This window comes from Aedes aegypti, chromosome 3, assembly GCF_002204515.2.
Source record: "Aedes aegypti strain LVP_AGWG chromosome 3, AaegL5.0 Primary Assembly, whole genome shotgun sequence".
Classification (NCBI taxonomy): domain Eukaryota; kingdom Metazoa; phylum Arthropoda; class Insecta; order Diptera; family Culicidae; genus Aedes; species Aedes aegypti.
The window spans coordinates 22673530-22700364 of record NC_035109.1 but is presented as its reverse complement, the minus strand read 5'-3'; the positions used below and the strand labels follow the sequence as shown (position 1 = coordinate 22700364).

The 26835-nt window shown below is 40.4% G+C and overlaps 1 protein-coding gene across 2 annotated transcripts in view; it reads right to left on the bottom strand.

The window, feature by feature from the left end:
• The window catches only part of LOC5572238 (rab3 GTPase-activating protein regulatory subunit), a 31795-nt gene extending 17722 nt beyond the window's left edge, over window positions 1–14073 (bottom strand). The window contains exons 1-3 of one of the 2 annotated variants that reach the window (XM_021853962.1): window positions 13801–14073; window positions 3969–4752; window positions 1048–3910 (exon numbers count right to left, since the gene is read on the bottom strand). In XM_021853962.1, the coding sequence (XP_021709654.1) occupies window positions 1048–3910; window positions 3969–4752; window positions 13801–13876 (3723 nt within the window). In that variant the 5' untranslated portion in view covers window positions 13877–14073. The remainder of the gene's footprint in view (window positions 1–1047; window positions 3911–3968; window positions 4753–13800) is intronic. The other variant, XM_021853961.1, reaches the window with a different exon arrangement.
• Between the last annotated feature and the right edge of the window lie 12762 nt (window positions 14074–26835).

Genomic DNA, 26835 nt, shown 5'->3' with positions numbered 1-26835 from the left:
TTATGAGGGTCTAAGTCCCTAGAGACGACATTAGCCGGAAATCGACTATGAATGTATTGAACAAAAAAAATATATGAAGGGTTGCTGGAAAGTAGGGATTTATGGATGATGACTCTGCAAGAAACATGTCTTATTAATCAATATTGGTCTGAAGTAATTTTTCGTTAATTACTTCGGAAAAGTGCAAATCCCAGAGTTCTGAAAGTTTTAAAATTCTTGATCAGGATTTCATAGGAAATCCTTCGCAGGATTTCAAAAGAAATCGTTTTCAGAATATCGAAGGACATTTTTAACAAAATTTCAAGGAACATCCTTCTTAGGATTTCTAAGTTGATCCTTCTCATGATTTCGAAGCAAATCTTCTCAGGATTTCGAAGGAAATCTTTGTCAAGATTTTGAAGGAAATACTAGTCAGGATTTCGAAGGAATTTTTTCTCAGGTTTTCGAAGGAAATCTTTCTCAGGAGTTCGAAGGAAATCTTGCTAAGGATATCAAAGTAAATCCTTCTCAGGATTTTGAAGGAAATCTTTCTCAAGATTTCCAAGGAAATTCGAAGGAAATCCTTTTGAGGACTTGAAGGATTTTAAAGGAAATTCTTTATACAGTATAGTGAAGGAAATCCTCTTCAGGATTTTGAAAATACTTCTTAGGCTTTCAAACCAGAATTCAAAATTTTGAAAGCGAATCTTTTTTTTCTAACTTTATTAACGAGAATTCCAGCCCTGGGCTAGTTCATCTCGGGACCAACGGCTTTACTTCCCTTCCGAAGGAAGTCATCACTGAAATTTTTAGTGACTAACTCGGGGATGGGATTCAATCCCAGGTCCTCGGCGTGAGAGAAGTGTGTTCTAACCACTACACCAGGTCCGTCCCCGAAAGGGAGTCTTTCTCAGAACTTCAAATGGAAATTCTTCTCAACTTGTGTTCAACAGGCCATAGCCCCCGTCCAGACTGCTAAGGAAGGAATTTGGATTATCATTGGAAATTTAGTTATAAAAATTAGAAATTAATACCATCAGTAATAATCAATATGAACAACCAACTCACCTGATGTTTCTTCAGCTCCGTCACGCTGATCTCCCACACCTCGGCCAGCTGATCGATCCTCTCCATCCACGCGATATGATCCGTGTAGAACACGTTCTCCATGTCCTCCCGGATCAGGTCCATCGTGGCCGTAATGGTCTTGCAGAGAAACTCGAACCGCACTCGCTTCAGAAGAAGATCTGCCTTCGGCAAACTATAAGCCAGCTGTCGGTTGATCTCGGCAAAGAACGATTGATTGGCCATCCCGTCGAAGAACTGCTGGATGGGCTTCTGATATTTGACGTTGAACGAAGTCAGAATCAGAAGTACGGTGGTCAATTCGTGGTGTAGTTTCAGGAGCGCCATGTTGGCTGAATTTTGCTGAATCGCCAGGGATGTTAGAGGGATTGGGCCATCCTGGAGTAGTTCCTCGAATTTTAGCTCCAGTTTGTCGTGATCGATCGAGTTACAAAAGTGGTCGAAGAATTCGAGGCAGTTCTCCAGGAACTGTGGCACCAAGGCGTCGGATATGCCAATATCTTGAAGGCAGAGCTTCTCTTTGGGTAGACGTCCGACCTTGTTGACGAGCTTTTTCGTAGCTTCCAAGGGTATTTTCAGGTGAGCATTCCAAATCATACAACATAGGCCATGTTTCATAGAATACTGCAGACGGGGGATGGCTTTGAGACATGCCAAACCTGCAGACAGAAGGTCAATATTGGACATGTTTTTGCTCCAATCACAGATGTACTCCCAGGCGAGATGGCTGAGAAGAGTTCCGCTGTCTAAGCTGAACGGAAAGTGTCGACGAAGGATGTTCAGGTTGTACAACACGGGATCTAGTTCGGAGTCACTGCTTCCTCCGTACTCGCTTGTTTCGATAAGGTTCTGTTTGAGCAACTCAAGTCGTTTGCGTTCTTTTTTCTCAGTTGCCGCAGGCTCCTGAACCCCAGCATGTTCGTCTTCGACGGCTTCATCCGGGACCTCAATGACCAACTTTTCCGGATCAATTCCAGTAGCACCAACCCATTTAGCGACGATCTCTGCCACGATCCCTTGCCCTCCCTTCAGGATCTCCTTCAAGCTAACATCCGGTTTCTGGCACTTCAAACAAGGATACTTTGGATTCAAGCACCTCAGATTTTCTGCAAGAATTGCTCCCAGTACGGATACGTCATCAAGTTTCCCTATCAACAACGTCCACTGGCAGGCTTCCTGGGAAACTTCTTCAAACTGGTAATCGTCATCACTGTGCTCCTCGTACTTTAAGGCTTCATTACGGCACATGATCGCGGCCAGTAGTCCTCGTAACGCACAAGGTGACTCCAGTAGATATTCCCGAGCATTTTGCCACCATAGACAGATGGTGTTGTTCTCGAAACGTATCCGTTCTTCCACGAGAGAGCAAATCTGCCGGAGAACTTTGTTAAACTTATTAAGGTCTTCCGCTAGTTCCGCTATATCTCTGTATACGAAGGGAATGCGAAGCCAATAAGCGAGGAACAATTTCAAAAGGTCATCGTACATCAACCCGGATGTACTGGCAGCAGTTACGAAGCCCGCAAGTCTTGCTCCGTTACTCAGATAGATATCCTCGAAGATGATCTTTCCCAAGGAGCTATACAGATGGCCGGAGTCGTCTTTGAGCAGAATCAGGCCCTCATTAGACACATTGAAGTACGATATGTATTCCTGGAAGGTATTGCTTTTGACGGTTGCATCCTCGAAGGTAACACGAGTTGCCGAAGTACCTTCGGAAGAACTATTCATTGCCAGCAGTTCGATCAGCTTCCCTATCGAGGCCAGTTCCAGCTCAGACAGTTTTACGTTTTCGTCTAGGTTAGCTTTAGGAACCTTGCGTTCGGAAACCGTATCGTCTGCTTGCACGTCATCGCAATCCATCTGATTATCTGCACTTTCGTCTACAGGGCACTTGGCTTCATCACTGCACATCTCCGAATCTTCAGGACACTTACTGACTAGATCTTGGGCAGCTATCTCATCCATCAAGAACAGATAAAACAGCGTCAGCTTCCTATAATTCTCGCAAATCACCTTCAGATGCCTGTGTCTACCATCATGTTCCAATTCCTGCATTTCTTCCTCTTCATCGAACCTCCCAAACACCTCTACAGCACTACGAAACAGCTTTGCCTTGATCTTCTTGTGTTTTGCCAGCATCTCAACGCACTGCTGCCTAATCTCATCAGTTTCGAAGCTTTTGCACATCTCCACCATCTCTTCGTGCTCTTCAGCCTCGCTTCCATCACCCGCCTTCAGACAAATCTTCAACCTCTTTAACAAATGCAGATCTTTGGCAGTCTTCGATTTGGAATCACTAAGCGCACAGTGAAACGGAATACTGATTTCTTTCAACGAGTTGTCACTTGGATCGAAAAACGTACACCCATGGCCAGTGTATTTCACCTTGCTACTGTTCGAACTTACCCCCATAAAGCTGTGCGTATTATACACCAATTGACCGTTCTTGGCCGCAGTGAAAGCACCAACCTTAGGTCCGTTCTGCAACGACCACACTTCCAATACCGATCGCCTTGGAGCGTAGATCACCAAGAACATTGCCTTCCGACGGTCTTGTTTCGTCACCGCATCCTTGGCTTGCTTCTCGGCTACCTCAACAAACCCACACTGAGCATCTCGATAACCCTTCCAAATCCTCAAAGCGATCCCCTTCATGCAATCCACCAGAATTATACGACCCAAGTTATCTGCTACGGCTGCCAGGGTATAATTCGGAGCCAACCATACCGAGAAGGCATTCCGCTGAATATCACACAACCCAAACCGGCAGATCAACGGTTCCGAAGGCGGTAGTTGCGGCTCTTGGGGAGTTTGCGGTGCTGACGATCCACCGAACCAGGATCTGCGGACAATTCTTTATCAAAATCCTCAACAACTCAACTTTAAAGCTATGTACTTACGGTAGCGCGGACTTGATCTTGCTGGCGACAGCCCTTGCAACATCTGCCAACACGGGCTGCGTGAACCCTTCCTTAGCGTAGTGAAAACCTATGTACGGTTTCATACCGGCCGCCACGATCAGCGAGTTCTGCGGTGGAGCATGTCGATACTTTGCGAAGAACCCTCCCTCCAAACTGGCCGTCAACAGATGATCGAACGTACAGGTCTTCTGCGGTCCCACCACGACTGCGTCCTGCACTGTCATGTTCTTCCCGTAATTCCACTTACGACACGCGATTACCTCTTGGGATTCGTTCACTCGCGGACTCCCCAACCCATACCGACCGATTTGCTGTTTCAGGCTTCTCAACAGTGGAAACAACTGCGCACCCTGAATGATCACTACACACGAGGGATGAAACACGTACAATTCTTCGTTGATATGCTTCCCGCTTTGGGCCTTAATAGCCTGCACCGGTTCCTGGTGGAACAACTGCGAGTGGATCAGTGTCCCATTTTCACCGTAGAACAAAACCTGCCCACTATCCAGCCCCACAACTATAAAACTGAAGTCCACAACGCTGGACTGCGAACTACCCTGGCCGACGATCGGCATGCAGAGGACACTTGTGATCAGACAGTTCGGGTCGTCAATCGCACCCTTCCAGGCGATCCGGTAGACGCTGAGTTGCCGCTGGCGGTCCCATTTGGACGTAAGGATGATCAGGATCGATCCGTGACCAAACGCGAGGATGTCGCCGACCGGGGAGAGCGAGTAGGACACCGCGTTGAGCCAGTTTTCCTCTGTGGAGGGAAGAAACGAACAGAGAAGTGGGAGGTTAAGAATGATCATTTTAAGAAAGTCGGGCTTGTTTGTAAAGACAAAGACAATTTACACCGTCTTCAGCCAAAGGCTGCACAGACTGAACAATCACGAACATTAGGCAACGGACAACACAGAACACCCAGTAGCCCAGCGATGAATTTTTCGTTTGACGAAAAGTTTCCACCGACTGGAGCGGGAATCGAACCCACACTTCATGGCACAATACGCCTAAACGACTGACGCCGCTAACCGCAAGGCCACGAAGCCCACTGTTTGTAATTTACACTTTTTTTTTATTTGAACGCTATGCAATTTAAAACTTTCTCAACTTCCAGGACATTTAGTGCCTTCGAGCCCCTAACACAATATAAATTATACAAGAATTCTTTTTTTTATTATTAACGACAAACAACTAAAGGACATTAGGTTGTTTGAGATTGATTTTCATTTAGTTACATTTGCGTCGATAGTCCACGTGAACGGTGATAGTTCTGCTATTGCCAAGCTTCAGTATCTCAGGCGGTAGTGTCATGCAACCCTAGGAGTTGCATAGATTTTGATCTTAAACGATCAGTGTTTGGATTTTGATCAGAATAAGCCGATCGAATCATATTTAGAGAGTGTAACAGCTCGTGGCACACCGGAGAGCCCTATGAATGTAAACATTCATAAGCGAGGAGATTTCGACTGATGTGGGAGAATTGGAGCTACTAGTTTCGGCGCTGGAGTCTTGGGTAATCAAAACGACTGTTTTAGATTTCTCCCGACGTTTCCACTCTAATCTGAGTCTTCTTCAGGGGGAGAATTCTGTTTAGTCGTATTTCGTATGGTGTAACAAACTTGACACCGACAGTTCTATGTTACACCATACGAAAAACGACTGAACAGAAGTGTGATTCTAGGAAACTACTCGCTGGAGGGTAATCATGCACTTAACCTAAAGTAATAAGTAAACTTTATGAGTTATTGTGGAAAAAGTTAGATTATTCCTTGAAACTATGCCTTTATTAAAAACTGCCTTAAACATTACAGTACGGTTTATAGTACGGCTAGCGAACATTAACTGGTTCTTCGACATTAGACTGGTTCAAAGACTGAATGGATTGGACTCGACACGAAAACGGGACTAAACGTAAGTCAACGAAAAAGACAATTTAAATGAGAAATAATTATATAAAACACACATATTGAACTTAAATTTAAGCAAACGTTACACTTTTCAATGAACACAATGTATTTGTTAAAAGATATTAATTTTTCGCTGGAAAATAATAATTATCCGGATTAAAACTCAGTTTAAGGTTATTTTATTTCCGGGATTATTATTACAGAACCCCTGAGCTTAGTTGGCAATTTGCAACAATTTATTGTTTTCGTTTACATACGGAAACGAGAATTAGCCGGTCATGTCAAGTCGAACCTTACGGTCGGACAAAGTGGTTGGTGAGAAGAATAGTGCAAATCTTGCTGCAAATAGTGGTGGTAACGGCAGCTATCGGACGACGCAAAACCGAACTGTCCTGCTTGGGCTTCACGAAGCACTCACGATTTTTGAGTAAAAATTTTTAAAAAGAAAAAAAAATTATACTTTTGAAAAAAATCAATTAGCTAATTTCTAAATAGCATTATTTAAACCTTCTTCAATTAAGTTTTACTAGGAAATTATGTTCTTAAGCTACGTATGCTGCTCCGCTCAAGACAGGCAAAAACTTCTGTGGAAGAAATGGCCAAGAAATTTTCTACTGTAAGCTCCAGTTGAATTGACATTTTTTTTTATTTCTGCGTACTCCGATCATAGAAAAATGCTTTAAAAAAATGAGCATTTTTACAAGAAATTTCCCACGCATCGAGATAGACGAATACTATTCTTTTCAGAAGCATAGGGTAACGTATATAACTTGAACATGTATATAATTTGGACAGGCTAGCCGTTCTATGTTCATTTCCAATGAGATGGAGAGGTATACACGAATGAGAAATCATGTTTTGCATTAGTAAAACACTATGCTACTTATTAATGATAACCATTTTCATAACAATTACAAATCGACATTGAAAATACCTACGAAGGGAAGAGGATGAGCATTTCAAGAGCATACTTTCTTCTTCTTTCTGGCGTTACGTCCCCACTGGGACAAAGCCTGCTTCTCAGCTTAGTGTTCCTATGAGCACTTCCACAGTTATTAACTGAGAGCTTACTATGCCAATGACCATTTTCGCATGCGTATATCGTGTGGCAGGTACGAAGATACTCTATGCCCTGGGAAGTCGAGAAAATTTCCAACCCGAAAAGATCCTCGACCGGTGGGATTCGAACCCACGACCCTCAGCTTGGTCTTGCTGAATAGCTGCGCGTTTACCGCTACGGCTATCAAGAGCATACATTGAATGCAATAATAGCGCTCAGAATTGGCATTCATAAAAAGTTTAAAAGTGGCAACATGATAAAATATGCCTAAAATTTAAGCTAAGTTCTTCTAAAATCTTAACATGAGTATATAAGGCATAAATCGGGTGATGCCCAAAATAGATTATGGTTTTTGTTCAGTTGATATAATTTGGCCATCTGATGAAACACACTGGAATGTCGCATGAATGCATACTTGCAGGCGTTTTTCGTGGATCTGATGATATTTGCTTGCATTAAATGAAATTATTGATTATTATTAATATACACATCCAGAGGTGGAATGCCAAGAGATGGAGTTGCTGTACCGTTCTCAAGAAACGCGGAAGTTCTATCAGAAGCTCAACACATCCCGCAAAGGCTTCGTGCCGCGAGCTGAGATGTGCCGGGATAAGGATGGGAGCATCTTGACGGACGGACGCGAGGTGATCGAAAGGTGGAAGTAGCACCTGAATGGCGCAGAGAACACAGGCACAGAAGTTCAGGACAGCGAAGGCGATGGCTACGTCAGCACAGCGGACAGCGGAAATCAACCAGCTCCCACGATGGGGGAAGTTAAGGATGCCATTCAACAGCTCAAGAACAACAAAGCCGCTGGCAAGGATGGTATCGGAGCCGAACTCATCAAGATGGGCCCGGACAGGTTGGCCTTTTGTCTGCATCGGTTGATAATCAGAATCTGGGGAACGGAACAACTACCGGAGGAGTGGCAGCAAGGCGTTAGGGCATATATCTACAAAAAGGGCGACAAACTGGAGTGTGAAAATTATCGTGCAATCACCATCCTAAACGCCACCTACAAAGTGCTATCCCAGATTCTCTTTCGTCGTCTATCACCTATAGCAAACGAGTTCGTGGGAAGTTATCAAGCAGGTTTCATCGACGGCCGCTCGACAACGGACCAGATCTTTTCCGTGCGGCAAATCCTCCAGAAATGCCGTGAGTACCAGGTCCCTACGCACCATTTGTTCATCGATTTCAAGGCGGCATACGATAGTATCGACCGCGTAGAGCTATGGAAAATCATGGACGAGAACAGCTTTCCCGGGAAGCTCACAAGATTGATCAGAGCAACGATGGACGGTGTGCAAAACTGCCTGAAGATCTCGGGCGAACACTCCAGTTCGTTCGAGTCTCGGCGGGGACTACAACAGGGCGGATCCGGACTTAACAGTCGAGGCACGATTTTCATGAGATCCGGACAATTTGTTTGCTTCGCGGACGTCATGGATATTATTGGGAGAAAATTTGAAACGGTGGCAGATTTGTTCACCCGCCTAAAACGCGAAGCAACAAGAGTCGGGCTAATGGTGAATGCGTCGAAAACAAAGTACATGCTGGTTGGAGGAACTGAGCGCGACAATACCCACCTAGGAAGCAGTGTTACGATAGACGGAGATACCTTCGTGGTGGTGGACGAGTTCGTCTACCTCGGATCCTTGTTGACGGCTAACAACAATGTTAGTCGGGAAATACGAAGGCGCATCATCAGCGGAAGTCGTGCTCCAGAAGAAACTGCGGTCAAGAAAGATTCACCCCCGCACCAAATGTACGATGTACAAAACGCTCATAAGACCGGTAGTCCTCTATGGGCATGAGGCGTGGACTATGCTCGAGGAGGACTTGCAAGCTCTTGGGGTTTTCGAACGCCGAGTGCTAAGGACGATCTTCGGCGGCATACAGGAGAACGGCGAGTGGCGGCGAAGGATGAACCACGAGCTCACTCAACTCTACGGCGAACCCAGTATCGTGAAGGTAGCTAAAGTTGGAAGGATACGCTGGGCAGGGCATGTTGCAAGAATGCCGGACAACAATCCTGTAAAGATGGTGTTTGCTACGAATCCGGTCGGAACAAGAAGGCGTGGGGTGCAGCGAGCTAGGTGGATTGACCAGGTGCACCAGGACCTGGAGAGCGTGGGTCACAGTCGAGGATAGAGAGAAGCGCCCATGAACCGAGTGAATTGGCGAATTATTGTTGGCGAGGCTTTATCAAGATGATTGATGTAAAGCCAAATAAGTAAGTAAGTACACATCCAATAAACGAAAAAATGCACAAGTCACATGTATACTCTTAAAATTGTATGATACGATCGTCTTATTAAGAAACCATTGCATGGATATTGAGATAACGCTTCTGTCCAAATTACATATATTCACATGAGGGTGTCCAAAATGTATATTAGGTGTCCGAAATGTATGACAGACAGGCCGTCAAGAAACGCTGTTTTGGAAGCTAATACTACAGTTTATAAGCTTTTTCACCTCAGAAACTCAAAGTACAATGGGGCATTAAGTATATAAGTAACATTACGTAATAAAATATTAGTATCTAATGCAGTCAATCGATCGCTGTTTCCATACATATCCTTAGCCTGTCCAAAATACATCATTTACCCTAGTCCCCATTACACCTTAAAAATACACGATTTAATTTCAATATTGACTAGTCCGCTGGATATGATACACCGCGTGGCTATTGTGAAGTTTCCAAAAGACGCATTTGCCAAAAATTCATTCGAATAGTCCAAACCGCGTTTGATGAAATATCGCAATGTTATCTCTCATAAGAGTGAAATTCCATCTAAGAACGGCACGTGTCCTTTTGAGCAAATGCGCTAATATCTTAATTTAGAATCACTTCACTCCAAAACCGAACAGCCTCTTTTTCACGCTATATCCACTATGTATTGTATGCATGTGTTCACATTGTAGAAATGTAGTGTTACTTTACTTTTAAGCCATTTACAGCACGAATTCCGTTTTGTCTTAAATCCCGAACAGACTCTCAATCCGAATTTTGTTGAAATAATTCAATGCAATTTGTCATCAAATTTGTAGGAAACAACATGCGACTGCTACTCAATTTGAACAAATTTGAAGCAACTTCTGATACTGAAATTTGTAAAGATTCTTTAGATCGAGACCTACCTCAAAAAAAATTTTTTTTTTTAATTTCTTATTATAAATGCCGTAAGGATTTTGAAAATCAAGTTATTCGGAATATGAGCTAGAATGTTTGGCATTTGAAACAAAAAACACTAATACATTTAAAAAACACTTATATACATTTGCATAAAAATGAGAGTAACAATTGATAAATCATTATTTTTATCAGCACTCTTGGTAGTTTATAGTTAGACTTAGCAAATAAATTGATTTTTCCAATAATACATACAAACTTTCAAAAAATTAAATGATAGCGAGCCGAATGACGTAAATTTGTGTCGAATTTTAAATACGTTAGTGTCTGATTCGGGAAATGTCCATCACAGCTCATCGTTTTCGTGTGCTTTAACATGTGAAATCACCTTTTTTTGTTCAATACATCTTCAAAGACACATTTTTGTGTAGTTCCATCACTTGCATCATATGTCAGTCAGTAATACGCAAAAACAAAGACAATGGATTTAGCTTCACATTTTCCCATTGACAATAAGTGTTTTTGAGTAATGTTAATTATGTTATGTTGGTGTGGTGAGCAATAAATTCGCAATACTAAAAGTGTAATCGCATCTTCAGAGCCAAAATAAGGTATAAATAAGGTAAGGCGGCATCCACAAATTACGTAACGCTCTGGGGGGAGGGGGGGGAATAGGCTCAAGCGTTACGGCTCATACAAACATTTGAAATTTTTCATACAAAAAGCGTTACGGAGGGGGGTAGGGGGTCAAGAATTTCCAATTTTAGCATTACGTAATGAATGTGCGCTGCCTAAGTTATCAAGATTAAAGTGGAAGTTAATCACTTTAAAAGCAGCTTCTATGATAACAAGGTATATCACATCAATCTTTTATCATAGCCGTTACAAATAAGTGTCATTCAGTTTAAATAAAGTATTGTATGCTGCAATGGACCAATGCACGAGTTCACTCGTTGACGTTTGAGCGGTGCCGTGTTATTTATGTGACCATGGAAACGAGTGAACTTGATACCGCTCAAACGTCAAATTAGTGAACTCGTGCATCGGTCCATGGACCGATAGACTGGCCCACCTTAGTATGGGAGAAAAATAAAGTTGTATAATTCCACGGGGCACCCGCCAGGATTATTCATTAGGGTTAGAGAAAGACTTCCTGAAAGTTTCAGCTCATTTGGTCGTTCCATGAGCTGGCGCAATTGAATTGAAGTTAATATGGGATTTTCAGCTCCAACATATAGGAAACAGCACATCATCTCCTGTTTGAGTCAGGAAAATTGTTGATCGCGTTCAATTGAACCCAGAATGTCAAAAACACTACTTGATACTATAGCAAACAATATTGTAGAAGGTTGTATGATGATTAAAATTGATAAAGTTGGTGTTTTAACTATCTGAAGTAGATTTGCAATATTGCTTAGTATTCCTTCAACATAGCTGGGTGGTAGCCACTAAATCGCAGCAAGCCGTGCGCGCGGGCGGCTGCGTTTTGAATTTTCTGTCACGTTTACTTCGGTTCCGCGTTTCGGACGGTGAAAAGTAGATTCGGCTGATGGCGCTATGCCACCTTCAATTTTTTTTGTGATCTCGTTGTTCTTAAATCCGCCGATATTAGCAGTTGCAACGTAATCCGGGTTGTAGTGCTTTGTACAGTGATGAACAGCTGCAATAAAACTGGCTGATAATGCAGTGATTTACGTGTTAGTTTTTATTTGCGACGATTTTAAAGATGGCTTGTAGCGTGCTAAATTTTTGCATGATTCCGTTAGTGTTACGCCACCCGGATAGTTTTTTTTTTTTCGTTTGGAATAAGTTTGACTTTGACAAAATAAGATAAAAAAACATACGGTTGTGAGATTTGTATCATTTTTAATTTGAAAACCTGTGTTAAGTATGAAAGCCGCCTTCGATGATAATTATTGTGCTACGCAGAAATTAGTTCAAACCAAATTCAGATATGAAACCATTCAGAGGATGTCGATTCAAATTCCCAACAGATTAATATTAAAGTTTTTGAGGAAACGTGTTTTTACTCGGCGTTTCGATAAGTGGACGGATTTGGTGAGTTTGTTCCGATTTAACCGCTGTTTTTAATTCTGGGCTATTTCTGTAGCATGGGGTTGGGTCACTTTATCTTCTCGTTTCAGAGAGCGAGTAATGGCGCTCGAACCAAAGCTTCTTAGCTAGGGCACAAGGTGGAAATACCTGTGTCTCATCCCTGGAAGACGAACACGCATGGAGTGACTTTAACTTTCTTAGCAACGTCACTCCCAACGCTGATGAAAACATTACATTCACGCTTACACTCAATTACAAAAAGTATACTAAACTACACATACACTAAATTTCAATCCGGTCGCATCACTCGCTTATAGTGAATCCTAGACCATTACCCTTCCCATCATCCAACTCCTTGACATCTATGAGGGCGTCGGTGAGTCGCTGGCCTCTCTTCAAGTAGGTGTCATATCATCATTTTCCTTTCCTTTCCTCGTAACGGAGAAGATGGGCGTGGCCGGCAATGAAAATTATCATGTCTTTGCATCTCTGAATTCCGATTGGATAACTATTTGATCCAAAATAGTTTTCCATGAGTAATTGGAATAAGTGTTGTAAAGTTTCTAACATGACAGTTTTCAGTATGCAATCTACGAAATACTCCGTTACCACGCAACGCAACGCAACGCAACATAGCTGGGTGGTAGCCACTAAGCGCATCATAGCCACCTATGACGCTGGGCGAGCTGCGGCACAAGGTGCATGCACATGTGTGATTGTACGGGAGTGCTGATCTAAGCCTTACTTTCAACAACTGAAAGCTTAATGAAAATGAGCTTAAATCCAGATACAACCTTCGGCAACTATGTTTATTAGCGTATCAACTAGTGAATTTGTCATTCTGGGCTCAATTGAACGCGATTAACTAGTGTACGAGACGAAATAGTGACATAGGGTCAATTTTCAATATATTTGAGACGAATATTCCATACAATTTTTGAATTGAATGCGCCAGCTGGGGGAGCAACCAAATGAGGTGAAATTTTGAGAGAGCTTTTTTCTTACCCTAAGGCACATATCTAGGGGGTGCCCCGTCGAATTTTACAACTTTTTTGTTTAAGGGCCAGTTGCCACAAAATTTGATTAAATCGTAGTGATTCTGAACAAGACCAAAATACCACCCTGACACTATGATTTTCCACATTGTGCTTTAAGGCCCTATACTATGGATCAGAACACTTGATTAAAGCGATTTATCTGCGAGGTAAATGAATGATGTACGTTTTGGTGTTTCTTTTGGAATCGTCTTATCTTTGATACATAACTGTGGTATGGTTTCTATGCCCCACAGTTATGAATCAGTGCTGCTTCTAGGAATATGGTTGACATTTTATTTCCCAGTTACAGGATAAATGTGTAAAAGTTCATTATAATTAATTTTAAAGCTTCAAGCATTTATGTTAAAAGTTTTTCTTTTTTGCGTAATTGTAAACCTATTTGATGAGCAATTTTCTGTTTATTTTAGCACTGATCCATAGCTGTGGGTTATTCATAACTGTGATATGACTGTAGTAAATGGATTGAAAATTAATTAAACCTTAAATGAAACATGTAATGCTTTTTGTACCATAGAAACTTAAAATCTTTTCTTCTTCATCATTCTAATCAATACCACCCACGATACAAATCGGAACCAAAACAAACCTGAACTGAGCCCGAACTGTTCCTGCACCTCGCGTAAATCGTCCACATTGGCCAGTAATTTCACTTCGCACGACATTACCGCGACCGTCCGACCGACATCAACCGATCCAAATCGTCCCTGGCAGGAGTGGTTCACCAGCAAAATATCAATTCAAATTTAGAGTTTATCAACCTCGGATCTAGTGGTGATGATTGCAAATTTTTCTTCCACTGATTGTTGTTGTTGCTTTTGGCTGATAAAAACATTGCTCAGTGGACAAAGGAGAACTGTCAGAAAATGATACGCAACATCTCATCGTAGTGCGATGGAAGACACCAATACAAACGCCAGCACAGTGTACGGAACATCAACAAACGGCAGTGGCGGCGGCTTGCGTACGAATGGGAAGGCACCAATCCGCTGGAAACTGTTCTACGCTTTGAGCGGTTGATCAGTAACAATCATCTCTCCCAAGGCAGCATTTTGGGACCAATATTATACAATGGACCAATGCACGAGTTCACTAATTAGACGTTTGAGCGGTGCCGAATTCACTAGTTGCCATGGTCACATAAATAACACGGCACCGCTAAAACGTCAAATAGTGAACCCGTGCATAGGTCCATAGCTGTGTTCAACGAGCTGCTCGAACTTGGTTGCAACCACTTGCGAGTCAGCTTTTGGTGTTCATTGAGCCACTCCAACCTACTTCGAGTCGCTCGGGTTTGTGTTCATTGAGCCGAGTCCAACCAACTCCGAGTCGCTCGAAACAGGTTGGAAGCTAGAGTCCGAGCTAGTTCAACCAGCTCGCAGTAGCTCGTGTTTTTGACGTTTAAAAACGTAAACATTGAAAAAAAAAGCGAAATTCCGAAGCGATACGGATTGTTAGGTGCGCGAATTTTTTTTTCACGTGGAATTCCGGTAAATTAGTAAAAAGAGTAAAAAGAGCGTTCATTGAGAAAGCAGCTTGGAGTTGCTTGAAGTAGCTTTGACAGTTATTTGTTGACAAAAAAATACGAGCTAGTACAACCAACCCCGAGCAAGTTCGATCAAAGTCATTGAACACAGCTAATATTTTCACATCTGACTTACCTGAGTTACCTCAGGGATGTCAAAAATCTTTGTTTGCGAATGACACAGGCCTCTCCGCCAAAGGACGAAGCCTGCGTGTCATCTGTAGTCGATTGCAAAAAGTTTGGATACGTTTTCTTCATACTTGCAAAAATGGAAGATCTCTCCCAATGCTTTCAAATTCAACTAATAATATACCCACATAAACCAAAAGCTCTTTATTTGAAACCTTCAATTAGACATGTTGTCTCGATGAGAGGGGTTCCAATAAATTGGGATGAAGTTAAGTATGTAGGGCTTATGCTAGATAAGAATTTAACTTTCAAAAATCACATTGAGGGCATTCAAGCCAGATGTAATAGGTAAATATGTAAAATGTCTCTCTCTCCTTATTAATAGAAAATCAAAACTTTGTCTTAAGAACAAGCTTTTGATATTCAAACAAATTTTCAGGCCAGCCATGTTGTATGCTGTACCAATATGGACTAGCTGTTGTAATACCGGAAAGAAAGCTCTGCAGAGAATTCAAAATAAAATTTTGAAAATGATTCTGAGGCTTCCTCCCGGGTATAGTATCATTGAGTTACATAGAATATCCAATGTTGAAACATTGGAACAAATGTCAAATAAAATAATTCATAATTTCAGGCAAAAATCGTTACAATCTTCTATTGCCACGATTAATGCGTTATATGTTTAGGTTAAGTTAGGTTAAGTAAATTGAAAATGTTATATTTTTTCTCTTATAAGCTGGTGAAATCATCACACCTGTAAAAAATCTGAACTGTTACGGCAAATGAAATGTAAACTGTTGTTAACAAAATGTTAATAAAATCTTAAATTTGTTTTACCAAATTAGGATGATAGTGTTGTCTAATATCACAGAACACCTAGATATAAGAAATGAATGTAATGTTTGGAATGATACTAATAAAGAAAAAAAAAGACAATCATCTCTCACGCGGGCCGGCCCAAACAGCACAAGTCGAAATTGCGGGCCAAGCCAAGCGGAGAACGCTGATGCTGCTAACACTCAACCAACGGGATGTCTAAAACGCTCACAAAACATAAACGATCGTCCTATCAGTTGCCTAGGTTACAAATTGATTAGTTTTTTTTTTTTTTTTTTTTTTTTTTTTTTTTTTTTTTTTTTTTTTTTTTTTTTTTTTTTTTTTTTTTTTTAATTTCTTTATTAGTATCATTCCAAACATTACATTCATTATTTCTTATATCTAGGTGTTCTGTGTTATTAGACAACACTATCATCCTAATTTGGTAAAACAAATCTAAGATTTTATTAACATTTTGTTAACAACATATTACATTTCATTTGCCGTAGCAGTTCAGATTTTTTACAGGTGAGTTGATTTCACCTGCTTATAAGAGAAAAAAAAAGTTTTTAATATACTTAACCTAACTTAACCTAAACATATAACGCATTAATCATGGCAATAGTAGATTGTAACGATTTTTGCCTGAAATTATTGATTATTTTATTTGACATTTGTTCCAATGTTTCAACATTTGATATCCTATGTAACTCATTGGTACTATACCAGGGAGGAAGCCTCAGAATCATTTTCAAAATTTTATTTTGAATTCTCTGCAGAGCTTTCTTCCTGGTATTACAACAGCTAGTCCATATTGGTACAGCATACAACATGGCTGGCCTGAAAATTTGTTTGAATATCAAAAGCTTGTTCTTAAGACAAAGTTTTGATTTTCTATTAATAAGGGGATAGAGACATTTTACATATTTGTTACATTTGGCTTGAATGCCCTCAATGTGATTTTTGAAAGTTAAATTCTTATCTAGCATGAGTCCTAGATACTTAACTTCATCTGACCAATTTATTGGAACCCCTCTCATCGTGACAACATGTCTACTTGAAGGTTTCAAATAAAGAGCTTTTGGTTTATGTGGGAATATTATTAGTTGAGTTTTGGAAGCATTAGGCGAAATCTTCCATTTTTGCAAGTATGAAGAAAAAATATCCAAACTTTTTTGCAATCGACTACAGATGACACGCAGGCTTCGTCCTTTGGCGGAGAGGCCTGTGTCATCCGCAAACAAAGATTTTTGACATCCCTGAGGTAACTCAGGTAAGTCAGATGTGAAAATATTGTATAATATTGGTCCCAAAATGCTGCCTTGGGGAACACCAGCTCTTACAGGAAGTCTTTCAGATCTGGAGTTCTGATAATTAACCTGAAGTGTACGATTTGACAGATAACTTTGAATTATTCTAACAATGTATGTTGGAAAATTAAAATTTTTCAATTTTACAATCAAACCTTCATGCCAAACACTGTCGAATGCTTTTTCTATGTCTAGAAGAGCAAGACCAGTAGAATAGCCTTCAAATTTGTTGGAACGGATCAAATTTGTTACACGTAAAAGTTGATGAGTGGTCGAATGTCCATGGCGGAATCCGAACTGTTCATTGGCAAAAATTGAATTCTCGTTGATGTGGGCCATCATTCTGTTCAAAATAACCTTTTCAAAAAGTTTACTGATGGAGGAAAGCAAACTAATTGGACGATAGCTAGAAGCTTCTGCAGGATTTTTGTCTGGTTTTAAAATTGGAACAACCTTAGCATTTTTCCATTTGTCAGGAAAATATGCTAATTGAAAACATTTGTTAAATATATCAACTAAAAATGATAAGCTACTTTCTGGAAGTTTCTTGATGAGGATGTAGAAAATTCCATCATCGCCAGGAGCTTTCATATTTTTGAATTTTTTAATAATAGTTCTCACTTCTTCCAAATCAGTCTCCCACGCATTTTCGAAAACGTTCTCTTGATTGAGAATATTTTCGAACTCCTGAGTAACTTCATTTTCAATTGGACTAGTAAGTCCTAAATTAAAATTGTGCGCACTTTCAAACTGCATAGCAAGTTTTTGAGCTTTTTCGCAATTAGTTAGTAATAATTTGTTTTCCTCTTTCAATGCCGGTATAGGCTTCTGAGGTTTTTTCAAGATTTTAGATAATTTCCAAAAGGGCTTAGAGCCGGGGTCCAATTGAGAAATTTTATTTTCAAAATTTTTGTTTCTTAAATCTGCAAAACGTTTCTTGATTTCTTTCTGCAAATCCTGCCATATAATTTTCATAGCAGGATCACGAGTGCGTTGAAATTGCCTTCTCCTCACGTTTTTAAGACGGATCAAGAGTTTAAGATCATCGTCTATAATCACGGATTCAAATTTTACTTCACATTTTGGAATTGCAATGTTTCTGGCTTCAACAATGGAATTTGTTAAAGTTTCAAGAGCATTGTCAATATCAATTTTAGTTTCTAAAGAAATGTTAACATCAAGATTAGAGTCAACATACGTTTCATATATATTCCAGTCGGCTCGTAAATAATTGAAAGTGGAGCTGATAGGATTGAGAATCGCTTCTTGCGATATTTGAAATGTAACAGGGACATGATCAGAATCAAAATCAGCATGAGTAACTAATTGGCTACAAAGATGACTAGAGTCGGTTAAGACCAAGTCAATCGTAGATGGATTTCTAGAAGAGGAAAAACATGTAGGGCTATCAGGGTATTGAATTGAGAAATATCCTGAAGAGCACTCATCAAATGAAATTCTGCCGTTGGAATTACTTTGAGAATTATTCCATGACCGATGTTTGGCATTAAAGTCACCAATGACAAAAAATTTTGACTTATTGCGAGTTAATTTTCGCAAGTCAGTTTGAAGCCAATTAACTTGCTGTCCAGAGCATTGAAAAGGCAAATAGGCAGCTATGAAAGTATATTTACCAAACTGTGTTTCAACAGAAACACCTAAAGTTTCAAAAACTTTAGTTTCAAATGACGAAAACAGTTGATGTTTTATACGCCTATGAATGATGATTGCAACTCCCCCACATGCCCCATCAAGTCGATCATTACGATAAACAAAAAAGTTAGGATCTTTTTTAAATTTGGATCCAGGTTTTAAATAAGTTTCGGTAATAACTGCTATATGCACGTTATTAGCTGTAAGAAAATTAAACAGCTCGTCCTCTTTACCATTCAGAGAACGAGCATTCCAATTTAAAATATTTAAATTATTATTTGGATCCATTAGAAAAACGTAATCCAATAACAATTTGATTTGTAAATTTTACACCTACTTGGACTGCTTCAGTCATAGTGGTGGCTTTGAACATTGCATCAATCATTAGATTCAATTGTTCAGTTAGAAAATTAAAATCAGAGGCAGACATATCATCTGATGATTTCCCATTGGAATTTTCGGTAGACGAAGAAGCGGGGTAGGAGTTACCTGTGGCGGTAGGGTTTTTTCCATTTGATTTGAAACAAGTAGAATGGGTACTCATGGAACGAACAGGGGAAGAGTTCAAATTACCTGCTACGATATCGGCAAAGGATTTACCGTGGGTAGATACATTCGAAATTGAAAGATTCGAACGGCTACCCGACGGATTAAAATTTGTTTGTGAATGAGCATGATTATGATCTTCCTGGTGGGTATGATTCCTAATCAAGCGATCGTTAACTGAAAAATGAGCATTGTTCGATACTCTACCAGGCAAATTCCGGAAACGACCGTTATCGTAACGGATATTATCCTTCATCTGCCTGGCACGAGCCTCAACGACTCTTTTGCGTGAAATGCATTCCCAAAAGTTAGCTTTGTGAGGGCCCTTGCAATTGGCGAATTGAAATTTTCTGGTATCTTCTTTCACAGGACAGTCGTCCTTAGCGTGAGAAGAACCTCCGCAAATCATGCATTTAGCATCCATGCGACAATTTTTTGTACCATGACCCCACTTTTGGCACCGACGGCACTGAGTGGGGTTCTGGTAATTTCCTCCAGGTTTCTGGAAATGTTCCCACGTCACACGGACATCGAACATAAGTTTAGCTTTTTCTAAAGCTTTAATATTATTTAGTTCTTTTTTGTTAAAGTGAACTAAATAATATTCTTGAGAAAGCCCTTTCCGAACAATGCCAGATTGGGTTCTCCTTTTCATAATGATTACTTGGACTGGGGAAAATCCAAGTAAATCATTTATTCCATTTTTGATCTCTTCAGGTGACTTATAGTCACTTGAGAGACCTTTCAAGACGACTTTGAACAAACGTTCAGTTTTGTCGTCATAAGTAAAAAATTTGTGCTTCTTCTCTTCAAGATATCTGAGAAGAAGTTCGCGATCTTTAAGAGTTTCCGGCAAAACGCGACAGTCTCCTTTCTTTGCGATTTGGAAGGAAACCTTGATTCCCCTAATGGAGTTCAAGATCTCCTGCCTAAATCCCCCAAATTCGGAACAACTGACCACGATAGGCGGCACTCTTTGCTTCCTCACTTGAATCAAAGAGCCTGGGCTAGAGGCTGCTTCGATTTGGTGTTCGGAAAATTTGTCTAGAGCATCGAACTGATTGCTCATTTCAATACAATTATTCATTTCACCCTTGGAAGAAACTTCGCATTCCGGGGAAGCGTCCTTTCTTCCATTCTTGCCACGTGTAGTGACAGTTTTAAAACCCACTTTTTTGGAAGGAAGTAGTGAATTCAGAGATTCACCCTTCCTTTTGTTAGTTGTTGATACCATGTTTAGTTAATAAACGAGAAAGACGTGACCTTCGAGAGGTTTTTTCCCTAGACGGTGTCCAAGAAGGATTACCACCGCTAGCTTTCGCCAACGGGTCCAACGAAAAATCGAAGGCACGGGTCCAAACAAGGATCGTAAAGGGATCAATAGTAGAAAAAATAGTACTGAAAAGTACTGTTTAAGTAGCACTGAAAAGTACCGTTTTTAATTTTAGCACTGAAAAGTACTGTTTGTGTAGCACTGAAAAGTACTGTTTTATTGCTTTAGGTAGTTTTTAAGAAAACTTCCAAGAGCAGAGAGAATTCGTGTACGCACAGCACGAAGGTACGATGCGCACTGGGAAATTGATTAGTTGGGAATATCCCCGCATTATGGCGTTAGCTCAGAAACCATTGATTTCTGATTCTCCTAAGCGACTAAAACGTTATGTTACTAGATTTTATGATGATTCTATATTCTAATGATTTGAAATACTGATGTCTTCGGCAAAGCTGCTCATTAGTCTTTAAGCAATTCCCAAGTAACATTAGTAGTTGAATAACTGCTGATTCAGCCTAAATGCTGTTTATACAGTTCAGTTTAGCTGAATAAACTTTTATTCAGCTACCGATGTCACTTGGAAATACACTGTATGTTTACTTAGTTTTACAACTAGGAGGCTCAAATGATATTTAAGGCGATCTTTTCGACAAAGTTGTTTGTTAGGTTAAGGACTGTGTGCTGTCTGCTTGATTATTTCAATATAAACCATAAGAAGGAACTAGTAGACATTTAAATTTTAAAATTGGCCAATGCAGTTCCTGTAGAGGCTGTTATTCTCGGCAAAGTTGTACGTTATATCAATGACTATACGCTGCATGTCTGATATGGTAACATTCTGTTCTGCCACTGAACGTTAAGACTGTGAATCGTTTCACCAGTTCGTTTAACTTTTAGTTAAAATTTGACAGCTCGGAGCATGGTTTAACTTGACAGTTCGAAAGTTATTTTCTGCTCCCGTGTATTTGAGAATAACTAATCATCTGTTCTGAAATAACTACTCGACTGTCAAAGCTCAAATAAGTCGACTGCGATGTTTAATTTAACCATTTGAGGGGTAAATAACTATCGAAATGTCAAATTTTAACAAATAGTTAAACGACCTGGAGAAAATGCCTAAATATCGAACGTTGAAGTTGAATCGATTTTGGCAATTCGTTCAAAATTTCATGTTCATGTCAACGAATACCACAGTCGTTTGCTTCATTTCCGTAATTCCCGGTTATGGGGAAACCAAAGACAAATTAAAGACCCCCATGTCCCTTGCAGTTGCCCAAAATTTTATGGCTCATAAGGTAATCTAGAATGCCGTTCAAAGTGTACTGCGATCTGTCAAACTTGGGTACCTTTTGCACTACCGAGGGACCAAATGCAGTACTAAAAGTGGGACGGACCTGGGGAAACTACAAACCATGCAACCCCGCTAATTTGAACGGTATCTCATGCAAACCATCGTTGTTCGTTTTTGGTTTGAACATCTAGTCACCCCAAGAGTCACCCTAGAATTGTGTTTCTGGAAACCTCTTTCACTGTTTTGTTTTTGCGTTCCGTTCCACAGCGTTCCATTTCACTTTACTCCGTTCCATGAGCTAAATGACGTTTGAACCATTTTTAATCTGAACGATGTGCAAATTAGTACAAATTAAATGTGGTCAAACCAACAGGGATACCCGGTATGACTTCGTTTTAATTCGATAGTGACGAACGAAAGTACAACTTTTCCGAAGACATCAGTCGACAAGAACGAATTGAGAATCTTGAGGCAGATTATCATTTATTTTGTGAAAAACATGATTTCTTAGGAACAACTGTGCACATGATGTAATTTATTTAAAAAAAAACTGTTAAATGATTAAAAATCAGTTCGATCTGCATCCTGAAATTTATGAGTTTTAAATTTTAATGCACACTACCCGAGGGGGAAAAATAACTCATGCATACTATATTTTGGTATCATACCGTCCCCTTGATGCTACAACTAGATAACTCGAAATTTGACATTTTTTGATTTCAATACGTCGAAATATTATTCTCAATTAGATCTGCAAAATATCCACAGCTCATAAGCGTGAGATTAAAATACATAAGTTGAAGTTTATTTTTCAATCATATTCACTGCGATTAGCCTTCACCTTGTAAAACGGTCATATTTCAAAGTTGCACATCTCAAAATTTTGATTTTCGAGTTATCTAGTTGTAGCATTAAGGGGACGATACCATAACTAGGTATTCTTCAGTTATTAATACCTCATTTTGGTATTATAACGTTATTGAAAAAAAATGTTTAAAATAGTGATCCTTCATAGAGAGATAAGTGGAAGTAACATCATTGGCGTAAATAGAGAGGGCCAGGGAAGGCCTGACCCCCCCCCCCCCAAACCATGGGCTTGGCCACCCGAAAAAAAATGGAGAATAAATTACAATTCTGATACTAGACGCATTAAATGCATTTTAAATATAAATATAAATATATGGATGATCATTGTTTGACAGGCAATAGCAGTACCGTAATTCATCATCAGTCAGTCGTCAATCAGTACGGACGTGTTTTTAATTGCTCAGACCCCGCGCGTGGTTTTAATTTTTTTTAATTCGTTAATTAAACATATTTTTTGAATACGTCATGAACTGTGAAATTTGTGCATTGGATGCCTCCGTCGATTCGGCTTTGTGGACATGTGCGGGGTGTCCACGTAAATTTCATGCCGCGTGTATCGGCGTTACTGTGCACCGGAGTTCAATGCGGAGGAAGGACAAAAAAGTGGTGGACTTCAGCTCATATGTTCTGCCTTGTTGCGATAGCTGCCAAGAACTTTTCCAGGCGAAATTGGATTTTAATCGCCTTACTGAGCAGCAAAAGCTTCTTACCGAGCAGCTCCATGCAAACACCGAAGTGGCTCATCGGTCTAATCTGCAGCAGAACAAACAAAGCATGGTAAATGAAGCTTTCGAAGGGCTCGAGATTTTGATGACCACAATAAAGAATGAGCTTGCTACCATTAACAAAACCAGTAGTCTAGCTGGTTGCGTAGTAGCCATAAAAAACCACATAACGACAATACTTGATACTGTCACTAAAATGACGAACGACAACATATCGAAGTCTTTCGAATCTGTATCATCAAACTTGGCCACTGAGCTCAAAAACATTAATGATGGCATATGCCAAATCAATCAGCTGCACCTGGATTTGGCAGCCACAACCGCAATGTCTTCGAACCCATATCTAGGCATTGACATTCTCGACGAATTGAAAACTTGGTCAGCGAAAATCATAGCCCCGAGGAGCACTGAACCTTCTACTTCGTCACACGGTTCATGCACCAGTTTGAACCGCGAAAATGATGCCGATAACTCAGGTTGGCGCTGCCTTGGAACAAGAAAGGTGTGGAGGGCTGACTGGACGGACTACGATGCGCGCAAAATAGTCCGCCTTAAGGCCCAAGTAAAAATGGCGCAAAAGTCAAAACTGAAAAAAGCAGTTTTTGACGTAGGACTACGTCTTTGTTTTCTATATTGGGGTGCACTTTAAAAGTACGGAAAATGAGACATGTAACGAAATTAGGGGAGATTTTGAACGTTAATAACTCAGTTGTTTATGAACCAATTATTACGATTTTAGTATCATTCGATCAGAAATGTATCTACGCACCGTTAGTAATATACCCGATAAGTGAATTTTGTTGTTAAACTATTGAAAATTTGATAAATGTTGACCCCTTTCTTATCCAACCAATCACGTTCGAGCACTTTTCGACGGTGTCGCTTCCCACTATAAAAGCAAACGGGTCCCTGCTTCTTCCCTCAGTCTTCTTTTTGCGGTCGGACTGTGAACACGGTCGGGCGAGTCGTTCTCGCTATGCTTTTGCACCCGCGTCACAGTCCAATTTGTGTCGTCGGAAGAGGAAGACGCAAGATTGATTTGCGGCGACGATGACGATGGCTTGGGCGCTTCTCCGAGCGGCAAACTACTGCTGCTCGGAGAAGCGTTCAAGCCATCGTCATCGCCGCCGCAAATTTATCCGCGCTCCCAGATTTCGACTCGTGATCGGTGGTCCAGAAGCAAGCCCGTTAGGAACCAGAAGCCCCCAGAGTTGCAGATCCGAGGAGATGCTGCTAATCGAGCGTCGGACTGGTGAAATCGCTCAAGCTTTCAAGAGTGAGCATCGTTTCCTGATTTCGACTTGTGCCCGGGGATCCAATACCCGTTGCTGTTGTGCGCCATCCACGTCACGAACCATTCAGCTGGTTCGTCGAATAAGCAAATTCCCCGTTTGACCATGGCAATCAACTGATAACATCCCGTAGTGCTATTTATCTGTAACCGTATCGAGGCTAAGAAAGCCATCGGCCCTTGTCAGGGCCATAATATTTGTGGAAAAGAGTTGAAGGAATAATATTTCCAACCTTATTACATCTTATATAATATCAATCAATCTCGCAGCTTCGTACAAAATTTAATTTGTCATGAATAATTGATGGCACGACAATTTGAGACTATTCGTGGACGCTGCTGCAGTGCCGTCGGGGTGAGTGCTCAACATTTCACAACGAATTTAAACTAGAGTGGCACATCCAACAGTGTCTTTGATTTGCCATATTTTATGGGAGCACTTCGATTATGAAAATTATCACATGTAACAAAATTGCGACATGTTTAGAATGGTTTTGAACAGAAATTTTGATAGAACTATTTTCATCATTTTGGCACGCATTTATCAGAAATTCACCTTCATACTAAAGAAAACTATTGATTATCAATAGCTAACTATAGAATATTTAGTAAATGTCAACCCTTTCAACAATTCATGTTTGATCAATTTCCCACGCATTATCATTTTCCGCAATTTTCAAGTAATTCTTAGCCCAGCACATTATTGGCACATACCCATTTTCCAGATTGGTCGATTAGAAAGAGAAGAGCACGAAAGGGAGGAGCATAATCTGCTAATCTAAGGGTATATAGCATGCTTCCTTTGTTGGATTCGGTTTCATTCCGTTTCGACTTCCAAGCTGGCAAGAGCTGCTCGGATCCTGCGCAGCGACGTCCGCACCTGCTGATTTGAAGCTAGCGATCCAGCGTCTGGTGATCGGTGGAAATCGCTTAAGATTTCAAGAGTGAGCATCGTTTCCAGATTTCGCCTTGTGCCCGGTGATCCACTACCCGTTGCTGTTGTGCGCCATCCACGGACCATGGAAATCAACTGATCAATCCCGCAGTGCTATTTATCTGTGACAGCATCGAGGCTAAGAAAGCCATCGGCCCTTGTCAGGGCCATCAAATTTATGGAAAAGAGTTGAAGGAATAATATTTCCGACCTTATTACATCTTATATTTCTCAATCAATCTCACAGATTCGTACAAAATTTAATTTGTCATGAATAATTGATGGCACGACAATGTGAGACTTTTCTTGGACGCTGCTGCTGTGCCGTCGGGGTGAGTGCTCAACATTTCACAAAGATTGTAAACTAGAGTGGCATTTCCAACAGTGTCTTTGATTTGCCATATTCAATGGGAGCATTTCGATTATGAAAATTATCCCATGTAACAAAATTGCGACATGTTCAGAATGGTTTTGAAGAGAAATTCTGATTGAACAATTTTCATAATTTTGGTACCCATGGATCAAAAATTTACCTTCATATTAAAGAAAACTATTGATTATCAATAGCTAACTATAGAATATTTAGTAAATGTCAAGCATTCCAACTATTAATGTTCGATCAATTTCTCATGATAATGCATGAATAACGTTTCCTGATTTCGACTTAAGCCCGGCGATCCACAGCCCGTTGCTGTTGTGCGCCATCCAAGCCACGAAACATCCAGCTGGTTCGTCGCATAAGCAAATAGCTTGCTCAAATTTATATATTTGCGTTGGGGATTCCCCGTTTGACAATCAACTGATAACATAACGCATTAATATTCATCTGTGACAGCATCGAAGCTAAGAAAGCCATCGGCCCTTTTCAGGCCACCAAAATGTGCGTAAAAGAGTTATAGTAAGATTTCCACTTTATTTATTTCTAAATCTTATATGCCAAGCAAAGAATATTACTTCTCTTAAGCTTACGGAGGAGGCCTTCCAAGAAGACATCATATATTAACAGAGGTATATTTTCTACTATATCGCGTTATAAATTATTCTAAATGGAGAATCGTTCATCTTCATTGATAAACATGACGAACAATAGATCAAATTGCAATGTTAAACAGCACGCTCCAGAATACGAAATCATCTAGCAAGAGAGGGAGCTTACACTGCTTCTGATTGGTGCCTAATGCACAACCAATCGTCACCGGCGGGGAACCGCCTTTTCCCCTTACTGGTTTGTTAAGTGATTGGTTCCAGTTATAAAAGCAGTTCA